This window comes from Scyliorhinus torazame, chromosome 26 (assembly GCF_047496885.1).
Source record: "Scyliorhinus torazame isolate Kashiwa2021f chromosome 26, sScyTor2.1, whole genome shotgun sequence".
Taxonomy (NCBI): domain Eukaryota; kingdom Metazoa; phylum Chordata; class Chondrichthyes; order Carcharhiniformes; family Scyliorhinidae; genus Scyliorhinus; species Scyliorhinus torazame.
Genome location: NC_092732.1, coordinates 31,608,909 through 31,621,413, shown reverse-complemented (window position 1 = coordinate 31,621,413; position 12,505 = coordinate 31,608,909). Strand labels below are relative to the sequence as shown.

General features: G+C 53.3%; 1 protein-coding gene across 1 annotated transcript in view; it reads left to right on the top strand.

Annotated features, from left to right (window-relative positions):
- The window catches only part of LOC140402870 (myocyte-specific enhancer factor 2D homolog), a 268,130-nt gene that overhangs the window by 101,517 nt on the left and 154,108 nt on the right, over positions 1-12,505 (top strand). The window contains exons 2-3 of the mRNA XM_072490495.1: positions 2,805-3,019; positions 5,821-6,024. Of these exons, the coding sequence (XP_072346596.1) occupies positions 2,966-3,019; positions 5,821-6,024 (258 nt within the window). The 5' untranslated portion in view covers positions 2,805-2,965. The remainder of the gene's footprint in view (positions 1-2,804; positions 3,020-5,820; positions 6,025-12,505) is intronic.

The following is a 12,505-nucleotide window of genomic DNA, read 5'->3' as shown; positions in this document are numbered from 1 at the left end:
CTTGGACTGTGAATATTTACTTTCTCCACGTGTCTGCGTGGGTTTCCTGTAGTCTGACAGGAGAGTATTTTACAGAGTATTACAGTGGATTCCAATCCTCCTGAAGGTGCTGACTCTCACTGGGGTACAGACTCCCCCTCCTCTCCTGAAGGTGCTGACTCTCACTGGGGCACAGACTCCCCCTCCTCGCCTGAAGTTGCTGACTCTCACTGGGGTACAGGGACCCCTCCTCTCCTGAAGGTGCTGACTCTCACTGGGGTACAGGGACCCCTCCTCTCCTGAAGGTGCTGACTCTCACTGGGGTACAGACTCCCCCTCCTCTCCTGAAGGTGCTGACTCTCACTGGGGTACAGGGTCTCTCCTCCTCTCCTGAAGGTGCTGACTCTCACTGGGGTACAGGGACCCCTCCTCTCCTGAAGGTGCTGACTCTCACTGGGGTACAGACTCTCCCTCCTCTCCTGAAGGTGCTGACTCTCACTGGGGCACAGACTCCCCCTCCTCGCCTGAAGGTGCTGACTCTCACTGGGGTACAGGGTCCCCCTCCTCTCCTGAAGGTGCTGACTCTCACTGGGGTACAGAGTCCCTCCTCTCCTGAAGGTACTGACTCTCACTGGGGTACAGGGTCCCCCTCCTCTCCTGAAGGTGCTGACTCTCACTGGGGTACAGACTCCCCCTCCTCTCCTGAAGGTGCTGACTCTCACTGGGGTACAGAGTCCCTCCTCTCCTGAAGGTGCTGACTCTCACTGGGGCACAGACTCCCCCTCCTCTCCTGACGGTGCTGACTCTCAGTGGGGTACAGACTCCCCCTCCTCTCCTGAAGGTGCTGATTCTCACTGGGGCACATACTCCCCCTCCTCTCCTGAAGGTGCTGACTCTCACTGGGGTACAGACTCCCCTTCCTCTCCTGAAGGTGCTGACTCTCACTGGGGTACAGACTACCCCCTCCTCTCCTGAAGGTGCTGACTCTCACTGGGGTACAGACTCCCCCTCCTCTCCTGAAGGTGCTGACTCTCACTGGGGTACAGACTCCCCTTCCTCTCCTGAAGGTGCTGACTCTCACTGGGGTACAGACTCCCCCTCCTCTCCTGAAGGTGCTGACTCTCACTGGGGTACAGACTCCCCCTCCTCTCCTGAAGGTGCTGACTCTCACTGGGGCACAGACTCCCCCTCCTCTCCTGAAGGTGCTGACTCTCACTGGGGTACAGGATCCCCCTCCTCTCCTGAAGGTGCTGACTCTCACTGGGGTACAGGGTCTCCCTCCTCTCCTGAAGGTGCTGACTCTCAGTGGGGTACAGGATCCCCCTCATCTCCTGAAGGTGCTGCCTCTCACTGGGGCACAGACTCCCCCTCCTCTACTGAAGGTGCTGACTCTCACTGGGGTACAGGGTCTCCCCTCCTCTCCTGAAGGTGCTGACTCACTGGGGTACAGACTCCCTCTCCTCTCCTGAAGGTGCTGATCTCACTGGGGTACAGACTCCCCCTCCTCTCCTGAAGGTGCTGATTCTCACAGGGGTACAGGGTCCCCCTCCTCTCCTGAAGGTGCTGACTCTCACTGGGGTACAGACTCCCCCTCCTCTCCTGAAGGTGCTGACTCACACTGGGGTACAGACTCCCCCTACTCTCCTGAAGGTGCTGACTCTCACTGGGGTACAGACTCCCTCTCCTCTCCTGAAGGTGCTGAATCTCACTGGGGTACAGACTCCCCCTCCTCTCCTGAAGGTGCTGACTCTCACTGGGGTACAGACTCCCCCTACTCTCCTGAAGGTGCTGACTCTCACTGGGGTACAGACTGCCCCTACTCTCCTGAAGGTGATGACTCTCACTGGGGTACAGACGCCCCCTCCTCTCCTGAAGGTGCTGACTCTCACTGGGGTACAGACTCCCCCTCCTCTCCTGAAGGTGCTGACCCTCACTGGGGTACAGACTCCCCCTCCTCTCCTGAAGGTGCTGACTCTCACTGGGGTACAGACTCCCCCTCCTCTCCTGAAAGTGCTGACTCTCACTGGGGTACAGACTCCCCCTACTCTCCTGAAGGTGCTGACTCTCACTGGGGTACAGGGTCCCCCTCCTCTCCTGAAGGGGCTGACTCTCACTGGGGTACAGGGTCCCCCTCCTCTCCTGAAGGGGCTGACTCTCACTGGGGTACAGGGTCCCCCTCCTCTCCTGAAGGTGCTGACTCTCACTGGGGTACAGACTCCCCCTCCTCTCCTGAAGGTGCTGACTCTCACTGGGGTACAGACTCCCCCCTCCTCACCTGAAGGTGCTGACTCTCACTGGGGTACAGGGTCTCCCTCCTCTCCTGAAGGTGCTGACTCTCACTGGGGTACAGACTCCCCCGTCCTCTCCTGAAGGTGCTGACTCTCACTGGGGTACAGACTCCCCCTACTCTCCTGAAGGTGCTGACTCTCACTGGGGCACAGACTCCCCCTCCTCTCCTGAAGGTGCTGTCTCTCACAGGGGTACAGAGTCCCTCCTCTCCTGAAGGTGCTGACTCTCACTGGGGTACAGACTCCCCCTCCTCTCCTGAAGGTGCTGACTCTCACAGGGGTGAATAAACCTATTAAATCTCGTCTGTACATCGGGGTCAGAATGAGGTCCGCGGTATATCCGCGTTTTGCTGTACACAGGAATGTTACACAGTTGCGCCAGACCGCCTGAGAGACTGGTACTGATGTTAAGTTTGGTGCCTTACGACGAACCCCGTCGCGTAGTGTCGACTGGGGGTGGAGGTTGTATTGAGGAGCAGGGGGATATTGTGCATTCAGCGTTCCGAAAATCTCACCTTGGCCTTCTTTCTCCTGCAGGAGGCGACGTCGTGCTGACCGGCCGGAAGGGCAGGGTGTCGGTGATGATCTAAGGGGACCACCCCCTCCCCCCCCACCAGCCAGGTGACGCGAGCAGGAACCGCGTGCAGACCCCCCCCCCCTCCGGCGGCCCCTGGGCCCCCCCCCCGCCCTCGGACAGGATGGGGCGAAAAAAGATTCAGATCACACGCATCCTGGACGAACGTAACCGGCAGGTATTTGATGGGACGGGGGCATTTCGTCCAAATCCTTCCTCTAACCCCCCCCCCCCCCCCCCCCCACGCACCCCCCCCCCCCCCCCCCACTCGCCGTCTATTCTCGCCCTTTGCCGACCACGTCGACTGTTCCCCCACCCCCCCCCCGCCCCGCTAACTCTCGACAATCGGACAAAATGGGCCTGCTCTTCGGCCACGGGGTGCATCGCCGGGGAGCCGGAAGCTGCCCTCGTCGGGCATCCCGCGCGGACCCCCGCCCCCTTCACTGAGGGACGGCCGAACTCGAGTTGAATGGCGGGGGCCAGGCTCGAGGGGGGCCGTCTGCCGCAGTCTCTGCGTCAGGCGGCAAGGTGGGGGCTGCCCCCTCGAGGCCGGCAGCGTCCATTAACTTCCCGTCCGGCGCACGCGTACCACGACGGCAGCAGTGCGGAGAAGCCCGGTGAAGTCTGCATAATCAGGCGGCGCTATTTATAACGCGGCTCGCACGCACACCATGTAGGGCAGCTTTTAATATCGGAAATTGCTAAATCGAGAAGCTTAATTAGGGACTTGTAGCAGCCTCCGTGTAATTAAGACACTTCAGCGGAGTGGAGATGGCAGAGCGTGACTGGGGCTGTGTGGAGGATGGGGAGGAATAGGAGGGAGATTAACCACCCACTGCCTCCTCCACGCTTACCGACACACCTCCACACCACAACCCACAGGTAGACTGCAGGTGTGAGGTTAATATGTCCCCAAACTGTCCCCATCAAACACTCCCAGGACAGGTACAGCACAGGGTTAGATACAGAGTAAAGCTCCCTCTACACTGTCCCCATCAAACACTCCCAGGACAGGTACAGCACGGGGCTAGATACTGAGTAAAGCTCCCTCTACACTGTCCCCCATCAAACACTCCCAGGACAGGTACAGCACGGGGTTCGATACAGAGTAAAGCTCCCTCTACACTGTCCCCATCAAACACTCCCAGGAAAGGTACAGCACGGGGTTAGATACAGAGTAAAGCTCCCTCTACACTGTCCCCATCAAACACTCCCAGGAAAGGTACAGCACGGGGTTAGATACAGAGTAAAGCTCCCTCTACACTGTCTCCATCAAACACTCCCAGGACAGGTACAGCACAGGGTTAGATACAGAGTAAAGCTCCCTCTGCACTGTCCCCATCAAACACTCCCAGGACAGGTACAGCACGGGGTTCGATACAGAGTAAAGCTCCCTCTACACTGTCCCCATCAAACACTCCCAGGACAGGTACAGCACGGGGTTAGATACAGAGTAAAGCTCCCTCTACACTGTCCCCATCAAACACTCCCAGGACAGTCCCAGCACGGGGTTAGATACAGAGTAAAGCTCCCTCTACACTGTCCCCGTCAAACACTCCCAGGACAGGTACAGCACGGGGATAGATACAGAGTAAAGCTCCCTGTACACTGTCCCCATCAAACACTCCCTGGACAGGGACAGCACGGGGTCAGATACAGAGTAAAGCTGCCTCTACACTGTCCCCATCAAACACTCCCAGGACAGGTACAGCATGGGGTTAGATACAGAGTAAAGCACCCTCTACAATCCCCAGTACAATGACCATTGAGAAATGATTTGAAAAGCCTACATGTGAATGTGAGAGGAAAGATGCCTATTCTGTGTTGCTATTATTGACCCTGAGGGTTACTAATTCATACATGGTGTCATCAGCGAATACTGACTAACATACAGACAATCATTGTTACATTGCTCCTTACGGAATCTTTAAGTTTGCTAATTGACTGTCACGTTTGCGATATTGCAGCAGGGACTGTCAATAGTCATTCCAACAGTGATGAGAAAACATGTTGCTCACCCTGAGGTATCATTCTTTTATTATTTCCCCATCCCTTCTGGTTTTATCTCACTCTCTCTCTCTCTCTTTCACTCACTGTCTCTCTCTGTATTTCTCTGTCTGTCTCTCTCTCTCTGTATCTCTCTGCCTCTCTTTCTCTGTCTCTCTCTCTCTCTGTCTCTCTCTGTCTCTCTCTCTCTCTGTATCTCTCTCTGTCTCTCTCTCTGTATCTCTCTGACTCACTTTCTCTGTCTCTCTCTCTCTCTGTCTCTCTCTCTGCCTGTGTCTCCCTCTCTCCCTGTGTCTCCCTCTATCTGTATCTCTCTCTCTTTCTGTCTCTCTCTGTCTTTCTCTCTCCGTCTCTCTCTCTCTCTCTCTCTGTCTCTCTCTCTCCCTCTGTATCTCTCTGTCTCTCTTTCTCACTCTCGCCCTCCCTGTCTCTCTCTCTTTCTCTCTGTATCTCTCTCTGTCTCTCTCTCTGTATATCTCTGACTCTCTCTGTCTCTCTCTCTGTCTCTCACTCTCTCTCTCTGTCTCTTCCTCTCTCTCTCTCTCTGTCTCTCTCTCTGTCTCTCTCTCTCTCTCCCTCTCTCTCTCTCTGTATCTCTCTCCCTCTCTCTGTCTCTCTCTCCCTCCCTCTCTCTCTCTCTCTGTCTCTGTCTCTCTCTCCCTCTCTCTGTCTCTCTCTCTCTGTCTGTCCCTCTCTCTGGCTCTGTCTCTCTCTGTATCTCTCTCCCTCTCTCTCCCTCCCTCTCTCTCTCTCTCTGTCTCTGTCTCTGTCTCTCCCTCTCTCTGTCTCTCTCTCTCTGTCTGTCCCTCTCTCTGGCTCTGTCTCTCTCTCTCCCTCTCACCCTCTCTCTCCCTCTCTCTCTGGCTCTGTCTCTCTCTCTCCCTCCCTCTCTGTCTCTGTCTCTCTCTCCCTCTCTCCATCTCTGTCTGCCACCTCCTCTCTCTCCCCCTCCTCCCTGCCTCCCTGACCCAGGTGACCTTCACCAAGCGGAAGTTTGGCCTGATGAAGAAGGCGTACGAGCTGAGTGTGCTCTGTGACTGCGAGATCGCCCTGATCATCTTTAACCACTCGAACAAGCTCTTCCAGTACGCCAGCACCGACATGGACAAAGTGTTGCTCAAATACACCGAGTATAACGAGCCCCACGAGAGCCGGACCAACGCTGACATCGTGGAGGTTAGCTGCCTGATCTCTGGGTCATTTATGGTAAACGATGGTTCACAGTCTAGGCCGAGGTGCGGTGGCAGAGGTGTGTCTGTGCGCACAGGTCGTCGCAGGTGGCACGCGAGGTGGAGAGGGCGGTTTGTCTGGCTGAGGATCCCCCACAGCGCGGAAGGAGGCCATTCGGCCCATCGAGGGTGCGCCCACCCTCCGAAAGAGCACCCTATTCTTGGCCCACTCCCTCGGTGAAGGCCCGCGGCCGCAGTGAGCGGGAGGACGAGAAAGGGGCGGGTGGCACCGATCTGACACGTGCCGAGACCGAGGGCTGGATTATAATCTGGGAGGGTGTAACCCTGGTTGGAGAGACAGTGATGTATTGTGACTGGAGCTGCGGGGTAGGAGGGAGTGACACTGAACTGTCCTGCGGCCTACGGGATAATGAGGGGGATGATATCCAACTACGACAGGGACAGGAATCAGCATTGACGGCTCACGTCCACACAACACACAAATAACTCCCCACGGTGCTAATTAACCCCGATGGAAGAGCCGCTCCACAGATTGGCCTGCGACAAATCAGATTTATTGGTAAATAGCGTCTCTACAGAGATGATCCGTGGCTGTATCCCAATGGAGCGGAGCCCAGAGAATTGATTCTACCGACTAAATCCCTTCCCGTTCACTCCCATTGTACACAATCCCAATGCATCAAACCCCTTCCCGTTCACTCCCATTGTACACAGTCCCAATGGATCAAACCCCTTCCCGTTCACTCCCATTGTACACAATCCCAATGGACCCAAACCCCTTCCCATTCACTCCCATTGTACACAATCCCAATGGATCAAACCCCTTCCCATTCACTCCCATTGTACACAATCCCAATGGATCAAACCCCTTCCCGTTCACTCCCATTGTACACAATCCCAATGGATCAAACCCCTTCCCGTTCACTCCCATTGTACACAATCCCAATGGATCAGACCCCTTCCCGTTCACTCCCATTGTTCACAATCCCAATGGATCAAACCCCTTCCCGTTCACTCCCATTGTACACAATCCCAATGGATCAAACCCCTTCCCGTTCACTCCCATTGTACACAATCCCAATGGATCAGACCCCTTCCCGTTCACTCCCATTGTACACAATCCCAATGGATCAAACCCCTTCCCGTTCACTCCCATTGTACACAGTCCCAATGGATCAAACCCCTTCCCGTTCACTCCCATTGTACACAATCCCAATGGATCCAAACCCCTTCCCGTTCACTCCCATTGTACACAATCCCAATGGATCAAACCGCTTCCCGTTCACTCCCATTGTACACAGTCCCAATGGATCAAACCCCTTCCCGTTCACTCCCATTGTACACAGTCCCAAAGGATCAAAACACGTCCCGTTCACTCCCATTGTACACAGTCACAATGGATAAAACCCCTTCCCGTTCACTCCCATTGTACACAGTCCCAATGGATCCAAACCCCTTCCCGTTCACTCCCATTGTACACAATCCCAATTGATCAAACCCCTTCCCGTTCACTCCCATTGTACACAGTCCCAATGGATCCAAACTCCTTCCCGTTCACTCCCTGTGTACATAATCCCAATGGACCCAAACCACTTCCCATTCACTCCCATTGGACACAATCCCAATGGATCAAACTCCTTCCCATTCATTCCCATTGTACACAATCCCAATGGACCCAAACCCCTTCCCGTTCACTCCCATTGTACACAATCCCAATGGATCAAACCCCTTCCCCGTTCACTCCCATTGTACACAATCCCAATGGACCCAAACCCCTTCCCGATCACTCCCATTGTACACAATCCCAATGGATCAAACCCCTTCCCCGTTCACTCCCATTGTACACAATCCCAATGGATCAAACCCCTTCCCCGTTCACTCCCATTGTACACAGTCCCAAAGGATCAAAACACGTCCCGTTCACTCCCATTGTACACAATCCCAATGGATCAAACCCCTTCCCGTTCACTCCCACTGTACACAGTCCCAATGGATCCAAACCCCTTCCCGTTCACTCCCATTGTACACAGTCCCAAAGGATCAAAACACGTCCCGTTCACTCCCATTGTACACAATCCCAATGGATCAAACCCCTTCCCGTTCACTCCCACTGTACACAGTCCCAATGGATCCAAACCCCTTCCCGTTCACTCCCATTGTACACAATCCCAATGGATCAAACCCCTTCCCGTTCACTCCCATTGTACACAATCCCAATGGATCCAAACCCCTTCCCGTTCACTCCCATTGTACACAATCCCAATGGATCAAACCGCTTCCCGTTCACTCCCATTGTACACAGTCCCAATGGATCAAACCCCTTCCCGTTCACTCCCATTGTACACAGTCCCAAAGGATCAAAACACGTCCCGTTCACTCCCATTGTACACAATCCCAATGGATCAAACCCCTTCCCGTTCACTCCCATTGTACACAATCCCAATGGATCCAAACCCCTTCCCGTTCACTCCCATTGTACACAATCCCAATGGATCAAACCGCTTCCCGTTCACTCCCATTGTACACAGTCCCAATGGATCAAACCCCTTCCCGTTCACTCCCATTGTACACAGTCCCAAAGGATCAAAACACGTCCCGTTCACTCCCATTGTACACAATCCCAATGGATCAAACCCCTTCCCATTCACTCCCATTGTACACAGTCCCAATGGATCCAAACCCCTTCCCGTTCACTCCCATTGTACACAATCCCAATTGATCAAACCCCTTCCCGTTCACTCCCATTGTACACAGTCCCAATGGATCCAAACTCCTTCCCGTTTACTCCCTGTGTACATAATCCCAATGGACCCAAACCACTTCCCATTCACTCCCATTGGACACAATCCCAATGGATCAAACTCCTTCCCATTCATTCCCATTGTACACAATCCCAATGGACCCAAACCCCTTCCCGTTCACTCCCATTGTACACAATCCCAATGGATCAAACCCCTTCCCCGTTCACTCCCATTGTACACAATCCCAATGGATCAAACCTCTTCCCGTTCACTCCCATTGTACACAATCCCAATGGATCAAACCCCTTCCCGTTCACTCCCATTGTACACAATCACAATGGATCAAACGCCTTCCCGTTCACTCCCCTTGTACACAGTCCCAATGGATCAAACCCCTTCCCGTTCACTCCCATTGTACACAATCCCAATGGATCAAACCCCTTCCCGTTCACTCCCATTGTACACAATCCCAATTGACCCAAACCCCTTCCCGTTCACTCCATTGTGCAAAATCCCAATGGATCAAACCCCTTCCCGTTCACTCCCATTGTACACAATCCCAATGGACCCAAACCCCTTCCCGTTCACTCCCATTGTACACAATCCCAATGGATCAAACCCCTTCCCATTCACTCCCATTGTACACAATCCCAATGGACCCAAACCCCTTCCCGTTCACTCCCATTGTACACAATCCCAATGGATCAATCCCCTTCCCATTCACTCCCATTGTGCACAATCCCAATGGACCCAAACCCCTTCCCGTTCACTCCCATTGTACACAGTCCCAATGGATCAAACCCCTTCCCGTTCACTCCCATTGTACACAGTCCCAATGGACCCAAACCCCTTCCCGTTCACTCCCATTGTACACAGTCCCAATGGATCAAACCCCTTCCCGTTCACTCCCATTGTACACAGTCCCAATGGACCCAAACCCCTTCCCGTTCTCTCCCATTGTACACAGTCCCAATGGATCAAACCCCTTCCCATTCACTCCCATTGTACACAGTCCCAATGGACCCAAACCCCTTCCCGATCTCTCCCATTGTACACAATCCCAATGGACACAAACCCCTTCCTGTTCACTCCCATTGTTAACAATCCCAATGGATCAAACCCCTTCCCATTCATTCCCATTGTACACAATCCCAATGGACCCAAACCCCTTCCGTTTCACTCCCATTGTACACAATCCCAATGGATCAAATCCCTTCCCATTCACTCCCATTGTACACAATCCCAATGGATCCAAACCCCTTCCCGTTCACTCCCATTGTACACAATCCCAATGGATCCAAACCCCTTCCCGTTCACTCCCATTGTACACAATCCCAATGGACCCAGACCCCTTCCCGTTCACTCCCATTGTACACAATCCCAATGGATCCAAACCCCTTCCCATTCACTCCCATTGGACACAATCCCAATGGATCCAAACCCCTTCCCGTTCACTTCCATTGTACACAATCGCAATGGACCTAAACCCCTTCACGTTCACTCCCATTGTATACAATCGCAATGGACCCAAACCCCTTCCCGTTCACTCCCACTGTACACAATCCTAATGGATCAAACCCCTTCCCGTTCACTCCCATTGTACACAATCCCAATGGACCCAAACCCCTTCCCGTTCTCTCCCATTGTACCCAATCCCAATGGACCCAAACCCCTTTCCGTTCACTCCCATTGTCCACAATCCCAATGGACCCAAACCCCTTTCCGTTCATTCCCATTGTGCACAATCCCAATGGATCAAACCCCTTCCCATTCACTCCCATTGTACACAATCCCAATGCATCAAACCTCTTCCCGTTCACTTCCATTGTACACAATCCCAATGGACCCAAACCCCTTCCCGTTCACTCCCATTAGACACAGTCCCAATGGATCAAACCCCTTCCTGTTCACTTCCATTGTACACAATCCCAATGGACCCAAACCCCTTCCCATTCACTCCCATTGCACACAATCCCAATGGATCAAACCCCTTCCCATTCACTCCCATTGTACACAATCCCAATGCATCAAACCCCTTCCCGTTCACTTCCATTGTACACAATCCCAATGGACCCAAACCCCTTCCCGTTCACTCCCATTAGACACAGTCCCAATGGATCAAACCCCTTCCTGTTCACTCCCATTGTACACAATCCCAATGGATCAAACCCCTTCCCGTTCACTCCCATTGTACACAATCCCAATGGACCCAGACCCCTTCCCGTTCACTCCCATTGTACACAATCCCAATGGATCAAACCCCTTCCCAATCACTCCCATTGTACACAATCCCAATGGATCAAACCCCTTCCCGTTCACTCCCATTGTAAACAATCCCAATGGACCCAGACCCCTTCCCGTTCACTCCCATTGTACACAATCCCAATGGACCCAAACCCCTTCCCATTCACACCCATTGTACACAATCCCAATGGACCCAAACCCCTTCCCGTTCATTCCCATTGTCCACAATCCCAATGGATCAAACCCCTTCCCGTTCACTCCCATTGTACACAATCCCAATGTACGCAAACCCCTTGCCGTTCACTCCCTTTGTACACAATCCCAATGGATCAAACCCCTTCCCGTTCACTCCCATTGTACACCATCCCAATGGATCAAACCCCTTCCCGTTCACTCCCATTGTACACAATTCCGATGGATCAATCCCTTCCCATTCACTCCAATTGTGTACAATCCCAATGGATCAAACCCCTTCCCGTTCACTGCCATTGTACACAGTCCCAATGGACCCAAACCCCTTCCCGTTCACTCCCATTGTACTCAATCCCAATGGACCCAAACCCCTTCCCGTTCACTCCCATTGTACACAATCCCAATGGATCAAACCCCTTCCCATTCACTCCCATTGTACACAATCCCAATGGACCCAAACCCCTTTCCGTTTACTCCCATTGTAAACAATCCCAATGGACCCAAACCCCTTCCCGTTCACTCCCTTGCACACAATCCCATTGGACCCAAACCCCTTCCCGTTGACTCCCATTGTACACAATCCCAATGGATCAAAACCCTTCCCGTTCACTCCCATTGTACACAATCCCAATGGATCAAACCCCTTCCCGTTCACTCCCATTGTACACAATCCCAATGGACCCAAACCCCTTCCCGTTCACTCCCATTGTAAACAATCCCAATGGACCCAAACACCTTCCCGTTCACTCCCATTGTACACAATCCCAATGGACCCACACCCCTTCCCGTTCACTCCCATTGTACATAATCCCAATGGACCCAAACCCCTTCCCGTTCACTCCCACTGTACACAATCCCAATGGATCAAACCCCTTTCCGTTCATTCCCATTGTACACAATCCCAATGGATCAAACCCCTTCCCATTCACTCCCATTGTACACAATCCCAATGGATCAAACCCCTTCCCGTTCACTCCCACTGTACACAATCCCAATGGATCAAACCCCTTCCCGTTCACTCCCATTGTACACAATCCCAATGGATCAACCCCCTTCCCGTTCACTCCCACTGTACACAATCCCAATGGGTCAAACCCCTTTCCGTTCATTCCCATTGTACACAATCACAATGGATCCAAACCCCTTCCCGTTCACTCCCATTGTACACAATCCCAATGGATCAAACCCCTTCCCGTTCACTCCCATTGTACACAATCCCAATGGATCAAACCCCATCCCGTTCCCTCCCATTGTACACAATCCCAATGGATCAAATTCCTTCCCGTTCAC